This window comes from Cydia pomonella, chromosome 27 (genome assembly GCF_033807575.1).
Source record: "Cydia pomonella isolate Wapato2018A chromosome 27, ilCydPomo1, whole genome shotgun sequence".
NCBI lineage: Eukaryota > Metazoa > Arthropoda > Insecta > Lepidoptera > Tortricidae > Cydia > Cydia pomonella.
This window is the reverse complement of record NC_084729.1, coordinates 8,743,387-8,768,779: the sequence shown is the minus strand read 5'-3', so window position 1 is coordinate 8,768,779 and position 25,393 is coordinate 8,743,387. Positions and strand designations below refer to the sequence as shown.

The 25,393-nt window shown below is 38.9% G+C and overlaps 1 protein-coding gene across 1 annotated transcript; it reads right to left on the bottom strand.

Annotated features, from left to right (window-relative positions):
- Nucleotides 1–6,576: 6,576 nt before the first annotated feature.
- On the bottom strand, nt 6,577–25,171 carry LOC133532705 (zinc finger protein 737-like). The gene is made up of 12 exons (XM_061871479.1): nt 24,395–25,171; nt 23,021–23,146; nt 22,135–22,728; nt 20,988–21,118; nt 20,004–20,078; nt 18,784–18,922; nt 16,806–16,918; nt 14,685–14,778; nt 13,610–13,768; nt 13,031–13,132; nt 8,442–8,540; nt 6,577–7,285 (listed from the first exon to the last, which is right to left on the bottom strand). Exons 1-12 carry the CDS (start codon nt 24,527–24,529, stop codon nt 7,136–7,138), a joined length of 1,917 nt encoding a protein of 638 aa, XP_061727463.1. The 5' UTR covers nt 24,530–25,171; the 3' UTR covers nt 6,577–7,135.
- Between the last annotated feature and the right edge of the window lie 222 nt (nt 25,172–25,393).

Sequence of the window (25,393 nt, the reverse complement as noted above, 5' to 3'; positions counted from 1 at the left end):
ATTAAGGCGTAATAAGAGGTCAAGGCCGACGTTGGGGCGGTGCGGGCGCTCCGGCCCCAGCACGAGCTCGTCCTTGAACACGTGGTCGGCGTACAGCTCGGCCAGCGCAGCCTCGCTCGTGTTGGTACTGTCGTCGCACACTGACTCCTCCTTCACACTTTGCATCTCTTCATTTATTGGTTTTACTTCCTTTTTAACGATACCTGGCAAATAGAGTTGTTTTATACTAATAATTGACGACCGGTTTGGCCTAGTGGGTAGTGACCCTGCCTACGAAGCTGATGGTCCCGGGTTCAAATCCTGGTAAGGGCATTTATTCGTGTGATGAGCCTGGATATTTGTTCCTGAGTCATGGGTGTTTTCTATCTATTTAAGTATTTATAAATATTTATATATTATATATATCGTTGTCTAAGTACCCTCAACACAAGCCTTATTGAGCTTACTGTGGGACTTAGTCAATTTGTGTAATAATGTCCTATAATATAGAAGTTCCGACACTTATCCGACAAAAACCGGTTACCTCCTATAATTTAGGATTTTGTGCTTTATTAGCAACCTGAATGTTGTTTTGAAAGACCTATCCAATGATGCGCCGCATGTTGATATAACTTGTTTTTTTTTTAAGTGTCATTATGGAGTGCCCTCATAAATAAATATTTTAAATAATTTCAAAGCGGCTTACAAGAACACACCTACTCGTACGTTCCAAACTTCATTAAAATATATTTTATAGTTTCCGAGTAAAATGGCTGTGACATAAAGCCTAACAGACGGACTGACGAAACTGTGAAGACAAAGAGAATATAACCACTATGCTGAAGGATTCCGTCTTTGCCATTTTGGTTACGGACTCCTGAAAATGGTAAGTAAACGTGATGGTTTAAAACAATTATGTAGCTGTAGATTTGTGGTAAAAAAAAACAGGAATTGATTGTATACCTAAATAAAGATGCTTTAAAATTATCAGTAACGGTAAAATGTACAGTTGTACAGAGTGACTTATACATTTATAACATAAGTAGGGATTGATTTAATGGCAGTTCCCTATAAGTTTTGTTTGCTATTTTGGAGCACGTGGGATCTATTTTACAATAAAATGCATACACGTTTCCCACTGCTGGACACAAGTCTCCACAAGACATTGCTTCACATGCAAGAGTCCTCATGGTGTTTTTCGGAAATATAGAATGATATTTAAAAAAAAATCTTTAGTACGAGCAGAGATCTATGGATTCTCTTTGGTAGAAGCGGCGGTGGATTTCCGGATTGAAAGTCACACGCATTACCATAAGACCACCAACGCTCTATTCAATATGAGATAATAATTCGCGTGCAACCGAAGTTTCGTTTTTGCGAGGTTTGGCATAAAAATCATGTTTCGGCTGAAGACTAAAACCGAATTATCGGTTACGGTCAAAACTTCCAGTTTCCTTTGGACACTTACCATAATCCATGACGTCACTATCAGGTTCCTGCTTGATGCCCGCCATCGCCCACAGCCGGAGTTCACACAGTACCAACTACACAACACACCGACGAATAGCCCGTATGTTTAGTTTTCAAGTAGTTTATTTGTTTGCTAGTTCACACCTTAACGACGACTGGATGATAAATGAAATACTCAACATTTTAGTAATCTGTGAAATAAAATGACCATGCCGAAGCCTCGCTAGCCGCGAAGCGGTGTGGAGAACAGGTAGTTATCTACGCATCTTTTGTTTTATCCGTGATAAGACAATGGAAACCTTCTCGTTTTAGCGTGTTGTTTATTCGATTGTATTAAATTGATACAAGGCATGTCATTGTTAAAATATGTAAGTAAACATAAACTATTATAAATAATAATTAATAATTAATAAATAATTTATTGCCACAACAAGGTTAAATTACAATTATATTTACACACTTAAGCTACTTATACTTAACCTAGAAATTATATGTATAAAATTAAAGTCAAATAACACCTACATGACAATAGGACAGTCTCAGCTATGTGCTGGAAGCCCCACTTTTACGGCGTGCGTTCAGCGCTGGTTGTCAGCCTGCCCGAATTGAGGCGGTAAAAAACATTTATTTCAGACCGATAAGATCCATAAATTGTGTTAGTAACAGGAAAATAATGGGGTTGGCAACTGTCAAAGGTTTGCATAGATGGCGCCATCATAGCTTGCCCCTGTCACTAGTTTCGTTCTATGAGATTTGGCTTAAAGTACTGGAATCCAGGTCACAAAATAAAAATAAAAAGAATTTGACACAATTCTAGGGATTGACAGGGCAAGCTATGATGGCGCCATCTGTTTAAGGGCTCCTCTACACGATGGCCCAGCGTAGGCCAGTCCAAGGGACGCAGCTATGCGGTGAAATGAGATAGCGATATCACTTGCTCCCTCTAACGCATAAATGCGTCCCTAGGACTGGCCTACGCTGGGCCATCATGTAGAGGAGCCATAATACTTCGACCGGCCAACCCCATTCTTACATCCTACGTTAGTACCAATTAACTTACATAAAACTAAATTAAAATTAAATTATCCAGCTTATTTAGCCTTGCCTATCAACACGTCTATCCAGTAGCTCGTGAGATGGCAATCAAGGCGTTCAGCCAACGTCCTTAGGAGGCTGAACGCCTTGATTGCCATCTCACGAGCTACTGGGTAGCCTGGGTGGGTTTATAAATATTACTTTATTTATTTACAGAATTAATGTTTGTTAAGACCTATCTTAACAAATTTAGGTATTAGCATACCTAAATACCTACTTACCTAATCTAGATAGATTAAGTCTCTCTATCGTCGGTAGGTGGCACCACCTATGAAATGTACCTAATTAACCTCTTTAAGGTGACATCTACCGAAAACTTGTGTACTTGCTCTCTAAGCTTAGCCATATCAATGTATGCAATAGTTCATAAACAATCCATAGTGTGGCGCTGTACGCGACTATATAAGCTTCTACATGTGTATAGATTAAATCACTTTTTTCAACTAGCCTTCTGTTAACATTAAATATAACTATTGTAATTCTCTGCTTTGATTCGGTCTCCATCACCTCCAACGCTGGTTGCTACAAAGTATTTGATGCTGACTGTACATCTTTATTGTTGTAAATATGTATGTCTTTTTTTGTAGTTAAATTTTCGCTTTTTATTCTATTAAAATTAAGTAACATTGTTCAGCGTTGGAGGTGATGGAGACCAAATCAAAGCAGAGAATTACAATAGTTATATTATATAGCAACCAAAGTGGCCAAATAGTTCGGTACACCATATATTTAGTATGGTGTACCGAACTATTTGGCCACTTTGACTGCTACAAAGTATTTGACGCCGACTGTACATATTTTTAATACATAATAAAATTTAAGAACACAATGATACAAGCGACATACACATTCTATTGTATAATTAACCAGCTTGTGTCTTTCTTGTAGAATTTCAAAGGAAATTTTTTTGACATTGAGAGAGAGAAGGGTATGAAATTGAAATAAAACTCGCTGAATAAAACGAATAAATACCTAATATTTACAATTTTATTGCACAACACAATCACACTAACTTATCAATTCTATATATTTACTTATTATGTAACATTGTTTAACTTTTATCTCCATACTTAACGAAGAGACATGTACAGTCAGCATCAAAAGTAGCGGATGAATAAATGCGCCAAAAGTATTCGATATTCCGGATAACTTTTCCAAATATAGATAAATTGTTAAAATTCGCGCTCAAAAGTATATCTTTTACAGTCTTAGTTATTCTATATTAAAGACATCACTTTTTGGTAAGCTGTTACAGAATGGTAGATACTTATGAAAGGTTATTTGATCAGCTACTTTTGACGCTGACTGTACCTACCACTTATTTGCAACATAGTCAGACCAAGATAATTTGGCAGCAATTTTGATAGCCCAGACGGTGCCAGTGTCAAGTAAACGTCATAATAGGGTTGTTTCCATCAACAAATCTTAGGGCAGAATTGTATCCCAATAAATTCTTTTGGATTATAAGAACATGTTAAACTACTTTTAGGGGACCTGTAATGACCATATTTTTGTAAATATTGAATTTAAAATATCTTTTGGCACACGTCACGTGACCAAACTCGAAACGTCATTGAAGATTCTGATGACGTCACCACTCTCGGTTTGACACTGTTGACATAGGGAATGCAATAACCGGGCGTTTTTCATTACCGGTAATTTACCGACGCGAGATCCCACTAACCGGTTAACCGGTAAATTACCGGTTATACGTTTATGAAATAAAAAACATTGATTTTGCATTATTATTGATTGTGTCCTTATTTTCGTCAGTAACCTTTAAAAGTAATGACAGTGATTCTATAACAGCACGTTATAGAATCATCGACAAAACAAAATAATAAAAATAAACTATAAACATTAAACAAGATATATTTACTAATCGTATTAAATAAAAATTCAAACATGTATCATTTCAAAGCGAAATGAACTTGTACATTAAATAAGCAACATTAAACTTTTTTAATTCTTTAAAAATCGCAGTAATCAAAGGGTAACAAAAAAGTGACAGTCGTCATTTAAATGTCATACACGTTTGCATTTACACATCTATCAATATAATATTGTTATTAAAGTAACTAAAACCGTAATCAACATTCATTAAAATCTAGTAAATATAAGAAAAAAATTTTTTACAGCAAGATTAGTTTCATATCATTTTAACACTAGTTACTTTAAAATTGCACTTTAAGAGGCCGTTATCGATTTTAGTCGCAAAAATGTCAAATTGATAGATTAAGCGCATGAAATTGTACACCTTTTGTTAACTATTAAAAATAACAAGTACTGGTTTCTATTAGCACGTCTTGTTATCTTTCATTATAATTTTTTTTTTAAACAGACTCACTTAATTAGTAATGATTTATTTTTAATGGACGTTTAGGTAAACGCGCGAAAAGCAGTGATTTTGTCGATCTTATTTGTAAATTTCATTAAGTTTGGACTGCTAAAAATGGTTGTATTACATATATCCTGTACTTCAACTTTAATAAACTACATTTTTGTTACTATAAATTTGAAGTAGTGTTAATGAAAGTTATAAGAAATCAATTTTCTCCAGAAATTACTTCAAAACAAGTGACAATTTCTCTGAAAATTGACTTAATTTCAACGTAATTTTGATACTTAAACAATCTACAACATTTGCTGAAACTGTTCTTATACATCATTTTGTATAATTTACTACCATAATTTATATGAATTTTTAAAAACTATCCCTTCTCGTCACCTATTACCGGGGACGCACGCTTGCGACCTTATTATTAAAAGTCAAGATGAAAAAACGTGCTAATAGAAACCAATACTTGTTATTTAGATATTACGTAACAAAAGGTGTACAATTCCAACGACTAAATCTTTCAATTTAAAATTTTTGCTGTAAAATCTTTAAATAGGAGTTGGAATCAGGAACATGTCAACATCAGATCATTCTGTTAATTATATATAAAATATAGAACGTTGCTTAGACATTCGTGAACGATATCTTGAACACAAGTAACCAGGGCGAGGGATTAGCGACCACTCATTTGTCACAAAACATTGCTTCCTAGTTCCTACTCCGACGAGATCATAAGATGTAGAAAAGTAAGTATTTTAAGTGTCTCTTCGTAATCGTAAACCGTAGTAATTGTTTTTTTTTTGTAAGTACGAAGACATAGATGGGCTAATTCAACAGGTTGTTACATTTTTATTTGCCTATACAACGTTCGGTAAATTCCCGGTTACGGCTGGAAATTACCGGTATTTTACCGACTGTAATATTGGTCAAATTACCGGGTAACCGGTTAACCGGTTAACCGGTTAGCATTCCCTATGTTGACAGTTAGGCGATAAACAACAAATGACAAATGTCAGTTGACAGTTCGTATCTTCTACGTGTGTATGTAGTTGTGTTAAACCGTAAACTGTAACGTCACACAATTTTCAAAGAGCGTTTTGGCGCGAAAGCAACTGTCAAAATATATTTTGTTAATTTAACATATTTAAAGCCGTTTTTAGTATAAAAGTTGAATTTTAGGGCAACTTTTAGTTAATATAGAACGTAATACAAGCGTTTCAAAAAATTGGAAACAACCCTATTTGATATAAGTTTGACGTTTAAAATAACCCGTGCACCGCCTGGGCTATCAAAATCGCTGCTAACTTATCTTGGTTTGATTCTACGTCATTTTATAAATACTAAGTTGAATGTGGCGAAGACATCAGGTAAGACCGTCAGCAAAGAGAATTTTATTTTATTTTTATTTTAGTATATGGAAAACCAACAGCGCTATATAAATCTAGAACTTCCAATAGAATTACAGAGCCAATTACAGGTTCTCACTTATAAAAATACAATAAATTATAAAAAGTTTTTGCCCATCTTAATTTACACATACAAGTTCCTACAGCATAAGAACAGATCTATATATATATATGATTCATTTTTACAAAAAATAAATTAAAAAAGAAAAAGTAGTTAAATCCTGTGAGTACATATTCGACAATGCACCGAGCCTTGTCCTGCGCCAGAATTATTGTCACCCATGAAATAGAGGTGTATTGTCAAAGCAAACTTTATAGCCACGTAGATTTACGTCCATCTTTCGACGCATGATTAAAACTTTTAGAATGCTATTTGACTTTGATCCTTATTCTTTCACTGATATGTTAGTTAGTTAGTTAGTGCTTCTGGGCATTTTCCGCAAATCGACAACCATTGTGCCTATTTTGCGTGAAACGAGGTAGCGCTACTCTAACCACCCCAGCTCCTCCACGAAGCCTAGCAAAGTTTTCAGGTTGCTAATTGCCTCTCCTAGTGTGCACGGAGTCCCTAGGTATTTCTTCCTGTATACTTCTACCTGTTTGCAGTCTAGGAGAATGTGTTTTGTTGTTTCTTCTTCTTCCATGCACGCTCTGCACATGGGGCTGTCTGTTTTACCCATATTGTGTAGGTGTTTATTAAGTGTGTTATGTCCTGTAATTAATCCTACTATTTTACGTAGTTCACACATATGTGTTAAATTTGTTAAATATCAAAAAGTGAATTTATTGCAGCTTTCACATCAATATGGTTTCGTTATTTTTCGCTCTGATAATTTGACTACGAGATCTAGACTCCGCTGGCAGCGAGCCCGCGCCGGCGCCTCGGCGGCGGCTTCACCTTCATGTGCACGTACTTGACGTGTGTGGACAACGAACCGGACTGGGTGAAGGTTTTGTTGCAGATTTGGCACTCGTAGGGTTTCTCACCTGTGTGTACCTAGAAAAAACAAGTATTTTTTTTGGCATGGCCTTGAAAATAAGTCATCGGCTTTCTTGCGTTGCCTTGGCTTTTTTTATATTCGGGCAAGAGACTTGTGACCTTTTGAAACACTGGTACGTTCGCTCTTAACCGCGATTATTTACAAACATAGTTTCCAATTTTTTCCGGCTTAACCAATTAAGTTACTAATTCTTACTACATGTTATATTTAGTTATTTTATTATTTTTTAACCTAAGCATATATTTATCTACATAAGTAATTATATATATTGTCGCCTAGTACTCACAGTAGTCACACTGAAAGTTTCTGGATTCTTAAAAACTGTAATAGATACCAAACTTTTTTTTATTGACTGAAGCGTTAGCGAAGGTCTCCGTTTTAACTCGGGCATTTGTTCTCCTGTACAGGTCGCAAGAATAAATTATATTTTCAACAAATAAACATTTTAATTGCGTGACCTCTAAGTGCCTCATTCCAGAAACTTTCAGTATTACCCACGTACAAGCTTTGCTTGTTTTGGATCAATCTGTATAAGATGTCTTCAAATATTTATTTACTTTACGCTCTTATTGATATATGGCTCCGCTCCGATGTGCGAAGCGGCACATAACTACGGTGCCCGTGAGCATTGCGAGAGATTTTAACGGTGCATTCCTGATGGCAACAGAAGCAAAAAATGTTAAATGACTTGTGAAATTCGACAAAAAATTTTTTTTTGTTTTTTTCCCCTTTTTTTGAACACTCCTGTACATAATACGTAATTTTTATTAATAAACAACCTAAACCTAAAATTACTTAAAAAGTTTTTTTTATTTGGGGGTAGCCTCTCGAATACATTTTTTTAATATTTCGATGTCAATCAATAGGTATGTCCAGACTAGACCTCAAAGTGGCAATACCGCAGTCAAAAATGTGTTTTGTACCGACTTATGGCGAAAGAATGATTTCGAAAAACATTTAATTATCTCTAAAACTAGGCCTAATCCAGAAAATTTTATATGACATTTTAGTTTCTAAATATTACCAGGAATGCTTAGTTAAAATGTCTCGCAATGCTCACGGGCACCTTGTATACGTTCATAGTTGTCTCGCTCACACACCGGACCGACGCGGTGGACATGGAGGTACGCATCAGTGACCTTGTAGACTTACCACTTTGTGTTTGTAGACGGAGCTCTTGTCTAGGAAAGTCTTGGGGCACTGCGCGCACTGGTACTTCTTAATGCCCGCGTGCACACGCTCCTTGTGCCCCTGGAATGGAACCGGGTCATTAAATAAATGTTCCTACTCCTCTACTGTTATCCGTGATTTACAGATTCATGAACACGAATAGAAGAAAGAGAAGAAGAATAGAAGAAGAAGAAATAGAAGAAAAGCGCTGGTGGCCTAGCGGTAAGAGCGTGCGACTTGCAATCCGGAGGTCGCGGGTTCAAACCCCGGCTCGTACCAATGAGTTTTTCGCAACTTATGTACGAAATATCATTTGATATTTACCAGTCGCTTTTCGGTGAAGGAAAACATCGTGAGGAAACCGGACTAATACCAACAAGGCCTAGTTTATCCTCTGGGTTGGAAGGTCTGATGGCAGTCGCTTTCGTAAAAACTAGTGCCTACGCCAAATCTTGGGATTAGTTGTCAAGCGGACCCCAGGCTCCCATGAGCCGTGGCAAATGCCGGGACAACGCGAGGAAGAAGAAGATGAACACGAATAGAAGAACACACATATAAAAGGTTTGAAGAAAAGTCTATAATGTCTATTCCTCATAACTTGCGCTTTAAAATCGCTATAACGTTACTGCGATTAACACATTCACTGCCCGGAACCCACCTGGTGGGCGCTCGTGAACTTTGTTCAGATGCCGGACAACCCGCTGGGCGGGTTGTTTTGTACGCAGCTATTGACCACCGGTTTCTGGGGTAGTGCGCCGTTTTTTGTCTGGCAGTGAATGTGTTAATGGCTGCCAACCTAACAAAATCAAAATGAATACAGTTTCAAACTAAGTGCATTGCTGCCAACTTACAAAATATTCATTTGGTTGCATAGTAGAAACAATTGCTTCATAAGTCAGAAACACGCATGTGACACCCGTAATATAGCAACACCCATAGACTACGAAGGCCGCTTAGCGTTGCTTGTTAGTCTCCATAGTGGAGAGGAGGTAAGAAATGGAATCTCTATGTACCAAAAAGTGTCATCAAAAAACGTTAAATAGGTGGCGCTACAATACCTAGAATACTTGAAAAAAAAAATCATAGACAGCGCACTTCACTTCGTCAATAAAGTGTGGATTTAAGAGGAGAGAAATCTCTTATGATAGAACTGTTACAAAAGTGTCCAGCTCTCAGCTATAAATAATAGTTCCAAATCTCTCCAGAGTACCGCTAGAGTAGCTTAGAACCTAGGCGTTATCGACGGAGTGAAGTGCGCTGTTTATGATTTGATTTTTTTGTTCAAGTACTCTAGGTATTGTAGCGCCACCTATTTAAGGTTTTTTGATGACACTTTTTGGTACATGGAGATTTCTTTCCTTACCTCCACCTTCCGTAGTCTGAAACAGTATGCTCCTATTTATGGATGGGTTATTTGAATTAATTTAACTTACAAAATATTCTTAAGTGTTTCTTCTTCTTCCTCGCTTTGTCCTGGCATTTTACCACGGCTCATGGGAGCCTGGGGTCCGCTAACTAATCCCAAAATTTGGCATAGGCACTAATTATTTAAATGTTTATCTAATCAAATAATTTACCATATTAGAACATTCCTGAGAATGAACTCTACTCGGAATATCAGTCAATATCCAGAGAGTAGAGACACGTTGTACAGGGTGGCCCAGAAAAACGTTGACAAAGATTTTTTTAAGTTTTAATATTAAATACTTACATAACTTATTCAATACAACTTAAAATTAAAAATACAGCCTTTTTTATTTAAGAAAAATCAATTGTCTTCAAAATAGCCCCCTTTGGCTTTAATGCACAAACGCAAACGTTTGGTAAAATTTTCAACGATATGCCGCAGCTCCTCCATGGTTATTTTTGCCCACTCCTGGGTAAGTTTCGCTTTTAAAGCGTCTACACTCTTGTGTTTTGTAGCACAGGCCCTTGTTTCTAAGATAGACCACAAACTATAATCCATTGGATTTAGATCAGGTGAGTAGGGCGGCCACTCTTTCGAGCTTATGAACCCTGGAAAATTGTCTTTACACCACTGCTGCACACTTCGGGCCCTGTGAGATGGAGCAGAGTCCTGCTGGAATATCCACGGCTGGTTGCCGAAATGTTGTTGACTCCAAGGAAGAACTACAGCTTCCAGAATATCTCTCCTGTATATTTCTTGGTTTATTTTTACACCCTTTTCAATAAAAATGAGAGGAGTTTTGCCTGTAGAGCAAATACCACCCCAAACCATAACTGAATCCGGCTTTTGACGATGGGGAATGACTGCGACCTCTCCGGGGCGACTAGAAGAGTAAATTCTGTCATTTTGGTGATTGTGGGCCTGTTCTATACAAAAAAGTTTTTCATCAGTAAAAAGGATATTTTTCCATTTTTCAGTAGCGGCACGTCGCGTAATCAAACGGCATCTCTGTAGACGAACTTTTTTATCTTTATCTTCTAGAAGCTGAGCTTTACGTAGCTTATATGCCTTTAATTTTAGATCATTAGCGACAATACGTTGGACCGTTGATCGACTTACACCCAGTTCCCGAGCCATTTTTCGCACTTTGGTCCGTGGATTACGACTAAGCCGTTTTTTTATAACATTTCGAAGCCTCGGAGTCCTAACAGTCCTCTTTCTTCCTCTTCCTGGGCGGTCAGCAAGATGCCCGAGTTCATTATACCGCCCAATAGTCTTGGACACCAGTTGACGACTGACACCGAGCGATCTAACTATCTCACACTGTCGTTTTCCCGCTTCGTGCAAGGAAATTATTGCTTTACGCTGCGTAGACATCATAAAAACCAAAAATATTCATATAATTCAAACAAGCTATTATTCATAAAACGTTGCCAATATGTGTAAGAATGTAACAGAAAATGAACCGAATTCGTTTGGCGTTCCAAATTCAAAAATTTTACTTTTTAATTTTGTCAACGTAATTTTGGGCCACGGTGTATATAAATACCTAAATACATAGAAAACATCCATGACTTAGAAACAAATATTCATGTTAGAACTGTGTTACCTTCGCCTGTGCGGCGGTGAGGAAGCTCTTGGGGCACTGCGGGCAGGGGAAGGGCCGCTCCCCGGTGTGACGCAGCCGGTGGGTCTTGTAGTAATGTTAGAATTGTGTTACCTTCGCCTGTGCGGCGGTGAGGAAGCTCTTGGGGCACTGCGGGCAGGGGAAGGGCCGCTCCCCGGTGTGACGCAGCCGGTGGGTCTTGTAGTAATGTTAGAATTGTGTTACCTTCGCCTGTGCGGCGGTGAGGAAGCTCTTGGGGCACTGCGGGCAGGGGAAGGGCCGCTCCCCGGTGTGACGCAGCCGGTGGGTCTTGTAGTAATGTTAGAATTGTGTTACCTTCGCCTGTGCGGCGGTGAGGAAGCTCTTGGGGCACTGCGGGCAGGGGAAGGGCCGCTCCCCGGTGTGACGCAGCCGGTGGGTCTTGTAGTAATGTTAGAATTGTGTTACCTTCGCCTGTGCGGCGGTGAGGAAGCTCTTGGGGCACTGCGGGCAGGGGAAGGGCCGCTCCCCGGTGTGACGCAGCCGGTGGGTCTTGTAGTAATGTTAGAATTGTGTTACCTTCGCCTGTGCGGCGGTGAGGAAGCTCTTGGGGCACTGCGGGCAGGGGAAGGGCCGCTCCCCGGTGTGACGCAGCCGGTGGGTCTTGTAGTAATGTTAGAATTGTGTTACCTTCGCCTGTGCGGCGGTGAGGAAGCTCTTGGGGCACTGCGGGCAGGGGAAGGGCCGCTCCCCGGTGTGACGCAGCCGGTGGGTCTTGTAGTAATGTTAGAATTGTGTTACCTTCGCCTGTGCGGCGGTGAGGAAGCTCTTGGGGCACTGCGGGCAGGGGAAGGGCCGCTCCCCGGTGTGACGCAGCCGGTGGGTCTTGTAGTAATGTGAGAACTGTGTTACCTTCGCCTGTGCGGCGGTGAGGAAGCTCTTGGGGCACTGCGGGCAGGGGAAGGGCCGCTCCCCGGTGTGACGCAGCCGGTGGGTCTTGTAGTAATGTTAGAACTGTGTTACCTTCGCCTGTGCGGCGGTGAGGAAGCTCTTGGGGCACTGCGGGCAGGGGAAGGGCCGCTCCCCGGTGTGACGCAGCCGGTGGGTCTTGTAGTAATGTTAGAACTGTGTTACCTTCGCCTGTGCGGCGGTGAGGAAGCTCTTGGGGCACTGCGGGCAGGGGAAGGGCCGCTCCCCGGTGTGACGCAGCCGGTGGGTCTTGTAGTAATGTTAGAACTGTGTTACCTTCGCCTGTGCGGCGGTGAGGAAGCTCTTGGGGCACTGCGGGCAGGGGAAGGGCCGCTCCCCGGTGTGACGCAGCCGGTGGGTCTTGTAGTAATGTTAGAACTGTGTTACCTTCGCCTGTGCGGCGGTGAGGAAGCTCTTGGGGCACTGCGGGCAGGGGAAGGGCCGCTCCCCGGTGTGACGCAGCCGGTGGGTCTTGTAGTAATGTTAGAACTGTGTTACCTTCGCCTGTGCGGCGGTGAGGAAGCTCTTGGGGCACTGCGGGCAGGGGAAGGGCCGCTCCCCGGTGTGACGCAGCCGGTGGGTCTTGTAGTAATGTTAGAACTGTGTTACCTTCGCCTGTGCGGCGGTGAGGAAGCTCTTGGGGCACTGCGGGCAGGGGAAGGGCCGCTCCCCGGTGTGACGCAGCTGGTGGGTCTTCAGGTTCGCGAAGCTCTGTGACCAACAACACATTTAAAGGCAATATACACTGGAAGAATTTACAGTAAATAAAATACTGAAAAATCAGTTATCGACTTGAACCATTCTATCAAATGTTTAGGTAATAAATATGAGAATGGCAGGTTTAATAAATTATTTTTTTATTTAATTCTTTTAAATATTTGTTTATAGTCTCATTAATAATCGCCTTAAAGACAGATGTTAACATTTCCACCTGGTAACAAAAAATAATATACAAAACGCATGCGCGTTGTCATTGCCAACGGCCATTCTATAAATCATTGCCAGGGTTACTTATTAAGGGGCTACCAGGCCATATACGCACGTTTTACGTCGCTATAGCATGCTTGAACGTTGTATAAACAATAAAGTTATGTACAAAATATTTTAGCTTGGTAATTGTTCTTTAATGTTCTGATATTTCAAAAAACATATCGTATAATAATATGTATGGATGTATGTATGTCTCACCGTGTACCCCTTGCCGCAGGTTTCGCACATGTATTCGTCTAGCTGGGCTCGCCTGGCCGCACTGTACTTGTAGATGAGCTTGTACCGCGGTTTGATCTTCAAGTGCACGCGGTCGATGTGCGTGCTGAGAGACGACTTGGTTGCGAACGGTTGATTACACTGCAATACGGAAATGTTTGTTAACACTCGCAAAGATCTTAGTTATGATTCTTATTATAAAATGTTATAATTATGCAATTATAAGTTTAAGAGATAATAAATTTGTTCTAACAAAAAATTATCTTTGTCCTTATTTGCGGTGTTTGAACGCATCGCAATTTCTTTAATTTTTTTAAGGGCAAGTTTTCACGTCGCAGTTTATATATGTTCATGCCATAAAAATTATCGATAATTGTAAAATATTTAAAGATGTATAAAGTTGTTAAATAACAAATAAAAAAAAATCTATAATAAAAAAGCTCAAATTCTAGAGTAAAAGAAATTCTAGTTTATCAAGTTATGCTTAGATATGCATATAGGTTCCAGGAGTTGAAGTGCTGTATAATTTAAATATTCATAAAGGAAGGAAACAATAGTACATTATGCAACGAGGGGGGGTAAGTGAAATTTTGGATACGAGGGTGGTAATTTAAGACCCGAGTTTGCAATATTCTTAACCCCGGAGTTACACACAATGTTTTTCAATACACTTGCGCAGAAAAAACTAAATTTTTAACGAAATAATTCTTAAACACTGTGACATATCAAACATTCGTCCGCCATTTTGTAATTTCTTGACATGTTAGGCATCGAAGGCACAGACCTATTCGGCATTCAGCCACGATTGCAAATTATGTAAAAATGTTTCAAACGGCTGTCAAATTAATCAAATTAAATAATTTTAAACATAAACAAAAATAATAAATTATAAACGTCATTATTTTAAAAGTAAAACTCATTTACGCTACTTGGTTTGTATGAATAATTGACATAATTAAAAAAGAAAAGCTATAACTCCCTAAGCCTTTGTCCTTCAGTACACCTGCGTGAAATAACATGTTTTTCGAGCAAGTGTGATGAAAACAATATTACTCACGTCATCACACTTATAGCGCGTGTCGGCGTGCGCGGCGCCGTGCGCGCCGAGCCGCGCCGCGTCGGGGAACGTCTCCCCGCACGCCGGGCACGCCCTGGACAATTGCGTACTTGACACATGTTGAATATTATAACAAAATTTATTTAAATGGATAGAAAATGAGCCATCCATTATAAAAAAGTGGAATTTAAAAAATTATATTGAGATTATAAAAATATACAAGGCTCCGAAATCTCAAAATAATTTTTTTTTGTCTTTCGAAAATAGAAAAGAAAATGGTACCATTCGATTCCTTACATTTTATTGAAAAATAAATTGTATTACAACTATACACATAAACGCAATATTTGAGGGTCAAAATGGCAATTTCCTTGATCTTCCATACATTTAGGACAGACTTATATGATGTGACGTCACCTTATCATTTTGCTAGAGGCGTTTCAATCGTCGAGTGCGAGTCTACAGACTTTAACTCTCATTTCTGACCTTTGTGTTGCTTAAATGCCATGAGTCCTATATAGACATTTGATCCTCAGGAAAATTAAGGTCGATTGACATTATTTACAAAAAATTGTCACGTAGCCAATTCAACACTTCCGTCTTCTAATGTATTTTTTTTATACTACGTCAGTGGCAAACAAACATACGGCCCGCCTGATGGTAAGCAGTCTCCGTAGCCTATGTACGTCTGCAACTCCAGAGCCTAGCATTCCCCCCCTCGTTGAGCTCTGGCAACCTTACTCACAGGCAGGAACACAACACTATGAGTAGGGTCTAGTGTTATTTGGCTGCGGTTTTTTGTAAGGTGGAGGTACTTCCCCAGTTGGGCTCCGCTCTAAATCTGGAATGACATCCGCTGTGCTGTGTCCTACCACACAAAACGAGATGACATTCACAATCATACCTCTCTTTTGGACGTAGTTTAAGGACGTACCCGGGTCCGGGTTCTAATGTATATGGATAATTTCACATAAGTAGGTAAAGTCTTCTTCTTCTCCCTGGGCATTATTATTTCCATCTCTAGTTGGGATCGGCCCTCCTTATACCAGTACACCACCTTATGCGGTCTGCTGTCATACTTTTGTCTATGCCTACTGCTTCCATGTCTTTTTTACAAGCTTTTATTTAACCCGCCCTGTTAGTATGTATGGGACAAATCTTGCAAGTTAAATTTGACCCACTTCCCGGTTTCCGATGAAGCTGAAAATTTGCATACATATTTAAGTCGGGTAACAATGCAATATTATGGTACCATCGAGCTGATCTGATGATGGAGATAGGAGGTAGCCATAGGAAGTTTGTGATAAAACGCAACCTAAATGTGTTTGGGGTATTTAGAATTGTCTCTATGAGTATTAGTTGCCTGTGGAAAAAAAAGTACAGTCAGCGATAAAAGCTTATACCAAAAATGAAATTTTTGCCAAAAACTTATTAAATACATAAGTAGGCAATAAAACCTACGCGCGCCAAGACTTATCTAGTAGGGATACGACACAAATTCCAATGTTTTAAATTGATCCCGTGAAATAAAAAAAGTGTAATGAAGTGTAATCTACGGTTAATATACATAGAATTATATGTAAAAATATCTTATACCTTATCTTGATTTTTTTTTCCATAAAAAAAATGTTTTTTTTTTATACTGCGTCGGTGGCAAACAAGCATACGGCCCGCCTGATGGTAAGCAGTCTCCGTAGCCTATGTACGCCTGCAACTCCAGAGGAGTTACATGCGCGTTGCCGACCCTAAACCCCCTCGTTGAGCTCCTCGTTGTTGATGTATTCTTAAATTCTCAATAAAAATATTAAAATGCACTATAAACTAAATTCTTGTATATATTTATATATTTCGGGGATCTAGGAAACGGCTCTAACGATTTCAATGAAATTTTCTATATGGGGGTTTTCGGGAGCGAAAAATCGATCTGGCTAGATCTTATCTCTGAGAAAACTCGAATTTTTGAGTTTTTTTTTATGTTTTCCGAGCAAAGCCCGGTCTCCCAGATATTTTAACAAAATGTCCACATCCAGCAAGGAAAATATGGACTCCGTTTGTATAGCTAAGCGATCTCTACTATTTTCTTAAGTTTAAAATAAACAAAATTAATAACAGTATACTAACTTGAGACTAGGATCGCAGATGTTGTCGGGCGTGGTGTCCGTGTGTCTGGCCACGGCGTCCAAACTCGAGAACTGGACCAGGCAGATACTGCACTTCAACTCCGGCACTGCAGGCTGCGTAGCAAAAGTTCAGGTAAACTATGTGTATGTAAAACACGTAAGTAAAAGCACATTATTGCAGAGGAAAGAGCAATTCGTGGATGAGTTTCGATTTTGTCGGACGACGCGAAGCATGCTAAAAATGCGAGGAAATAAGGTAAAATGATCATCAACCAGCACTCAAATCGAACCTTCACATCAAAAACGTCAAAAAGAATTTCCCTCTTTAATTATTTTTAAAAGTTAAAGGCACAACTTATTCTAACATTCGGTACTATTTACTATTCGCTCTTTCAATATAATTGTTTGTGACGACCGGTTTGGCCTAGTGGGTAGTGACCCTGCCTACGAAGCTGATGGTCCCAGGTTCAAATCCTGATAAAGGCATTTATTCGTGTGATGAGCATGGATATTTGTTCCTGAGTCATGGGTGTTTTCTATGTATTTAAGTATTTATAAATATTTATATATTATATATATCATTGTCTAAGTACCCTCAACACAAGCCTTATTGAGCTTACTGTGGGACTTAGTCAATTTGTGTAATAATGTCCTATAATATTTATTTATTATTTATTTAGTAATTGTGCAATATAAGCTGTATGTGCACGCACGAGATCCTTAAAAAAAAAGTTACATAGTCTTTGATTTTATTAAGCAGTATTCGCACGATCATACACGACGGTCTTGTAAGAATGCTGATCGGATCGTGTAGACGCGGCCCGGGGCTATAATAATAGGCTCTCTGGATTATTCTTAGTGGATACTTGTTTTAAAAAAGTAAAAAACAATACAGTAATAACTTCCCGTCTGCTAAAACACGACAGTAATGGTTTGTTTTTTTTTTTTTAATTTGAGTTTGCCCATAATGATGAACTTTTCGTACTATTTTTGCTACAGTAAGGTGAACATTTCCGTGCATATTGGAGAAAACATTATTAAATTATATTAAAAGGACTTAATCGCGTATTAAGTTTTAAATTTACCTCCGACAAAAATCGAATATCGGCAGTGTTGTGTCGACAGAGTAATATCCCTAGTGCGCAAAACGTTCAAGTTGATAAACAAGACGAAGTGCGGGTAGTTCGAAAAACTCGTGCGGCTAGAGGATGGTTGATATCAACTTTAACCAGTCTTCTCCGAGACCACGGGGACGAGGCTCTCCTCCAAAAGTCTTCGTCGAGAAAGTTTAAATCAGTGAACTATGTAAACGTCACTTTAATCATGTTAACCGCCTCCGTAAGGTTACGTCTTTCGTTGGCAACTGTACACGTTTTTATAACAAAGTTCCCACTGATATAGTGAATTTGCCAGTTAGCAACATGTTAAGATCTGTTTGTTAAGTAAGGTGTGCTATAATGCAAATAAATAAAAAATAAATAAATAAATATTATAGGACATTATTACACAAATTGACTAAGTCCCACAGTAAGCTCAATAAGGCTTGTGTTGAGGGTACTTAGACAACGATATATATAATATATAAATATTTATAAATACGTAATAAATACATAGAAAACACCCATGACTCAGGAACAAATATCCATGCTCATCACACGAATAAATGCCCTCACCAGGATTTGAACCCGGGACCATCGGCTTCGTAGGCAGGGTCACTACCCACTAGGCCAAACCGGTCGTCACAAACAATTATATTGAAAGAGCGAATAGTAAATAGTACCGAATGTTAGAATAAGTTGTGCCTTTAACTTGTAAAAATAATTAAAGAGGGAAATTATTTTTGACTAGGGTCACTACCCACTAGGCCAAACTGATCGTAAATGATTTTATAGATGATATAGATAGCCAACAAAGGTCGTCCGTAGCCGACAGGGGTCGCCTATAGCCGACATGAGTCGTCCATAGCCGAAAGCTGTTACCTTATTGTGTTTCCTGGTCTTGTGCTGCTGCAGCCCCAGGGCTCCGGTGAAGGTCTCCCCGCAGACGTCGCAGGCGCCCCCGGACGCGTTCTCGCCGGGGTGCTGGATGCGCATGTGTGTGTAGCGGGTTGAAGATTTCCTGCACATATAGTGTTTTGTTGCACGAGTCCATAGGCTACGGAGATTGCTTAACATCAGGCGGGCCGTATTCTTGTTTGCCACCGACGTAGTCGTAACTATTTTTATTTTTGTTACTTTAAATCGAAATTTCGCAATATATTAGGCAATATTTCTTCGATAGTATTAATTTGTATTATAACGAGATATAAAATCCATTCCTCCCATGTTCCTCCAATATTCTTAAACTCAAAAATCGTTATTTGTCTCTATTTGCTCTTACACATTCGAGCTAGAGAGGCAGTTTTACGTGCAGAAAGGCAGTTCCAAATCCGTGGAATAACTTAATTTATTACTATATAGCAACTCGACACTTGCTTGAAACTTGTACAGTCAAGGTATTAAATATCGTCACGGACAAAGTGCCAAAAATAAGTACACACTACTTTAATGTATAGGCAATAAGGTCGTGTATACAAATTTTTGGCATTTTAATATTCGATGTCGATATTTAATACCTTGACTGTACCAGAAATATATGTAAAAGGGCCGAGTGTTATTCTGATGTAGTGTTTTCGTCAGATTAAAAAAAGGTTGTCTGGAAGAGATCGCTCTTAAGCGATAGGACCGCCTGTTTTTACCTCTATCAAATTGTCTTTGTTTGTTTCTGTGTGAGGTGTTCAATAAAGAGTATTGTATTGTATTGTATAATTTCGTAAATTTGAAGAGCTCCTTATTCTAGACGTAATAAAAACGAAATTCCAAAAAACAAAAAAATAATAATTTTCCGTATAGTTACGAAAATATAGTACGTTTTCGGAACTCACAGGAACATTTTGTACGATATAATGAAGTTGCGCTTAAGTTATATCACACTGAATAGTGAAAAAATCCGACCAAAAAAAAATGCAAATAAATATAAATGGTGTTCCTACACTGGCAGTTATATAACTTCATATGAATTTGTATGACGTATGTTGTCCCTGCCACGCACTGTTATATTAATAATATCATGTTGTCCCGGTCACATGATGTGATTTATGGTACAACGTTATATAACTGATAGTGGGGGAGAACCATTAATATTTATTAAGTGGACTTACTTGAAGGTCCGTCCGCAGTATTTGCACTCGAACGTCCTGCCCGCGTGGAACGCAGAGTGCAGCATGGCGGCGCTCCTGAAATTGTCAAAATGGTTTAATTAAATAATAATTATTTGTTTTACAAGGGGGCAAGTTGTTGTTTAACCGCTCGTGCTAATATTGATACTCGAGCAAGCGAAAGATACCAAAATTGAACCACGAGCGTAGCGAGTGTGCCGAGATTGCGAAGTGGAATCTTAAGCGTTGCAAGGGTTTAAAGGGTTAAACTAACTTTGCCTCCGAGTGAAACACAAAAATTTTCACCACACCAACACGAGGGAAATACTAAAGCCTGTCAGTTAGAACAAAAAGTTGACAGTTCCGAACAACTGACAGGCCGATACCGTCTGGCGGACTGTTAATCAGTGGGCCCCTTAACTATGAAATACCAAGAAAATCAAACCAAATCAAATCCAAATGAACGTAATTAAAAATGTATCAATCTAAATCATCATTTAAAAGTAAATTCTACCAGCTAACATAATCCCTACTGAAAAATCATTACTTGTCTCTTCCTTAGTTTGCACCTATGTATATAATATAGTGTGTATATATATGTATATTTATTTTATACAGGTATCTTTATTTATTTTACTATTTTAGATTAATGTGTCTCTAACTCCTCTAAGTTATTCGTGCACTACCTGTTTTTAAAAGTTTTTGTTCTTCATATCCTGCTACCCTAAGGTTGTTGTAGAAGAGATCGCTTACAGCGATAGGACCGCCTGTTGCTACCTATATTTATATTTTAAATCTTGTTTTAATATCTTTTGTATGTGGTGCAATAAAGAATATTTACTTTCTTACTCTTTTTTATCTCTAAATCATAATCACGCAAGTGAAGCTAGCCGGTCTGATATCCAGAATATTACTGCTTAAGCTACTGCGCTGCCTGGAAGGTCGATACAACTAAATTCTAGATTTGTTATTAATTATATAACTCACCGCCGCCGAATCACCTGGTCGCACACCTTGCACACATATTTATGCGCGTGGCTCTCCACCACGTGCTGGCGGAGGTGTGTAGGGAACTTGTAACGCGAGAAACATAGCGGGCACTCGTTCGCGCCGGTACTCTGAAATAAAAATCGTGTCACTGAGGGCTTACTTACACACTTTCTGATAAGAGGGACGGATAAAGATAGATGTCTCAGTAGAAATATGGCAGGCATCGGGCACTGTAAAAAAATTATAATCCAAAATTAACTTAAATATTTTCATTCAAAATAATTTTCCTAATCGATTAGGAGATAACTGTTATTAGTATAGACAGGTAACAAACATTTAAATAAGTTTTTGGTAAAAATTTAATTTTTGGTACAAGCTTTTCTCGCTGACTGTATTTTTCTTGCCACAGGCAAACAATACGCATAGAGACAAGTCTAAAAACCCGAAACACAATTAGGTTGCGTTGTTTTATCACAAAGTTCCTATGTCCATCTCTCCATCATCAGATCAGCTCGATGGTACTATAATATTCCATTGTCACCCGACTTACATATGTATGCAAATTTTCAGCTCAATCGGAAATCGGGAAGCGGGTCAAATTTAGCTTCCAAGATTTCACCCACCATCTAACTAACAAACTTACGTACTAACAGGGCATTTTAAATAAAAACTTGTAAAAAAACATAGGTATAGCTTAATTAAGAGCCTCCTTTTGGAATTTTGAAGTCGGTTACACAAAGACAAAAACTGAATCGGCGAAACATAAACCATTTAATTATCTATCTTGCTCACAACACAACATTTCATGAGAATCGTTTGAGAATTGCGACCTGTAGAAGAAAACAAATCAGGGGCGCTTACGTATATCTTTTACAGCCAGAGGCGGCGTTAGGCGTGAGCGACGTGGCCCACCGCCTACGGCCTCGCGGTCCGAGGGGCCTCGCGTCTGAAATAAGTACCTATAACTCGGACACAACGTAAAAATGTTCGTTATTTCTTGCCCTGCCTTGAGAGAGGGCCTTGCTAAATGTGCCTTGCCCACATAAAGTTTTGGTCATGCCCCGCCACTGTTTATAGCGACATATCTCAGGGCCAAATAGAATCTCATCAGGCCTTAAAAGAAGTAATTAAGAGAGATACTCACCGGGTCATGAATCTTGTTGTGGTTCTCAAACGTTATCATAGACAAGAATCCCTTGCAGCACTTCTCGCACCGCACATGTGCGTGTCTATAGTTCTCTGACTCTCTCCGCGCCTCCATCTCCCGTCTCTGTTCCTCCTCGTTCAGCTTCACCACTCTAATATTGTACTTGTTTTCAAATTTCACATAATCCTCTTCTGTACTGAAAAACCATTTGAAACCCTTTTTTTGTTTTCTATGCGCTTCTTTCACTTTCACTTTTTCTTTTCTCTTCTTACCAGTTTTAACTCTTTTCCGTAATGTCATACGGTTTGCTATGTCTATGTCTGTGGCGATAACTTGTGAATATTTAACATCATTTAGATATATTTCGGGTTCGCAGAAAGCTGACACTGATTGTGAATCATTTTCGTCACTGTCATTGTCTTGTTTATCATCGAGTTTCAAGTCTGTGTCGAGTTTCGTTACTGTGTCAAGTTTAGTGTCAACGCTAGTGTCGGGTTTAGTGTCTGTGTCAGAGTCAATGTTGGTGATAGATAGATGGAGGGAAAGCTTGTTAGCTACTCTGTCTATGGTTCGAATGAAGTCTGTGGTGATCTGAAATAATAATTACTCCTTAAGAATAACATGCCACCAAAAAGCCACATACACTCTCATTTAAAACAATGTGCTTGAATTACATGAAACTTGACAGAGAACATACTACCGGCGAGTAAGGTTGCCAGAGCTCAATGAGGGTTTTGGGTCGACAATGCGCAACTCCTCTGGAGCTGCAGGCGCCCAAAGGCACGGAGACTGTTTACCATCAGGCGGGTATACTAGTTTGCCACTTGGTGGTGACTTGCTACATTCTTAAGCTCCTGGTTTCTCAATTATTAACAATACTGACCGTGTGCTTGTACTGCCGGAGCAATAATTCGGCGCGACGGCAGCGGCGGCGGAGTTCGCTGCTCTTGAGCAGCAGCGTGCCGCAGCAGCCGCACAAATGCTGCGGGAGCCCGTCCCACACTGACAACTGGACATTAATCTATACTTAATGTGGGCTTTACATTTTATAAGGCAGAAAAACATATTTAGAATAGTTATTTGTTTTACAAGGGGGGAAGTTGTTATTTAACCATATAAAGATGTCAAATGTCGGCGGCGCGCTCAGGCGAGGAAAACGCACACACGCCCTTCTTGTCGCCGTCCTTAGATATACAGGGTGACCTTAGCCATTGGACCAACCCTGAAATCCAATGCCGGATTTAGAGGTCTGGAGGCCTCGGGCAATAAAGGAGTGGAGGCCCCCTGGCCCCAAATTTTTACCAAATAAAATGGATTTACCGAATTCTCTATTGTGGGGGGCCCCTCTTTTGTGGAGGCCCGGGGCAGTAGCCCCGGTTGCCCTCCCCTAAATCCGGCCCTGCTGAAATCCCAAGTAGGGTTACTTCTCAGGAATGCTCTGACGTTAATGTTTCAATAATAATATTAATAAAATTTGTTCTACATGACATTAAAGCTCTCCAAGGGGCCTATACGTGTTGGATCTATATCCCCACGTAAGCCTATCAAAAGACCGGGATTTATAGGCCCGTGAAATCCAAGGAGATACAATATTAATAATAATGTTAATATTTTTATATTATATATATCAATGAAGAACGGGATGTCTATTGGAAAGGGAAGATGTTTAGATTATAAAGTTTCTATGAAAACAGTACGATCGTATAAAGAATTTATACGATCCGCACCTTATTTCCAAGAATTTAAAATACTTACACTTCCATGCATCTACATCTTGGAAATGTGTAAGTTTGTCCGTAAATACCCTGAATTTTACACCAAACGGGAAAACGCGGTAAAAAATCGTAACATGCGGTACAAAAATAAATTACAATTGCCATCCTCACGGCTTAAGCTGCACTCGGCTGGACCTCTTGTAATGTCCATAAAAATTTATAATTCATTACCAGAAAGTTTGAAAGACGAAAAATCTGAGACTACCTTTATTAGAAAACTAAAAGATTTACTGATTTCTAAAAATTACTACTCCTTAAATGATTTTTTAAATGATAAGTTTTAAAAATATAGTTAATGTATATAAAATAATATTAGATTACATAGTGCCTTTCTCCATATTTGCTGCGCCCAACAGGGTACATAATGTGAGAACATAGAATTAAGATTACCACCTGTATTTAACCATTATGTGCATTAAATGTATTGAGTATTGAGTAAGAACAAAATAAGAATATATGTTTCGAATATGTACATCACTAACCGTAGTGCCCATAATATCCATGAATACCTCATCCAATCTGTTATCATATATTCCGTATAGTTTAACATCAGTAGCCAGACATATGCGACATGCTTGCAGCTCTTCAGATTCCATCTCAAGCTTTATTGAATCCATTTTGTTCACAAAACACCTTGTCAAGTCACAAATTGTCTCAAAAATTTCATTTATTTTGAGTTCATGGAAATAATGCAAATAAATCGCAAATGCAAAAATTGACCGATTTACATTACGATCTTATATGGTAAGGGCTAGTTACATTATGATCGATAGTAACTTATAACTCAACTTTCAACTTTAATATACATGTAGTAAGGTTTATGTTTGCTGCTTTATTGTACAAACATTTTAGCAAAAATGAGTCAGGTAGTGCCAACAACTCTTAATGTCATTGTCATTCTGTTTTTTTTTTTAATCATCTACGTAATGTTGCCAGCCAAATAAGAAATTAACTACTAAAATACTAATAGAATAATACGTGCCTAGTCTAGTCTCGACACACCCAGGAACGCATTTATGCGTTAGTGGGAGCAATCGATATTGCTATCTCATTCCACCGAATAGCTGCGGCCCTGAGCATTAAAGGTCAAAAAAACTTAAATCCTAATTTAAGGTTTTTTGACGGTTACTTTTTGGTACTTGGACATTGTATTCCTTACCTCTACCTTCATTGTGCGTAACACAGAGTACGAGTATATAATAAGTAAATAGTTCTTACGAACAGATACTTATCTCTCAAAGAAAACAAATACCTACCGTTTTAATACCTACACGAAAATACAATGGAGTGACCTTCAACGCGCCGTTCCCCGTACCGCGCGCATTGGCGCAATGCTAGGGCTGCCGACGCTTAGATAATATTTTACAAAAAGTATGTACTTTTTCTTTTTTGATTCTATAGAAAATATCTACCTACTTAAGTTGTTGAGATTGTCTAAGGTTATAGTCTATAGGGGAATGTTAAAGCGTGTTTTTAATTTG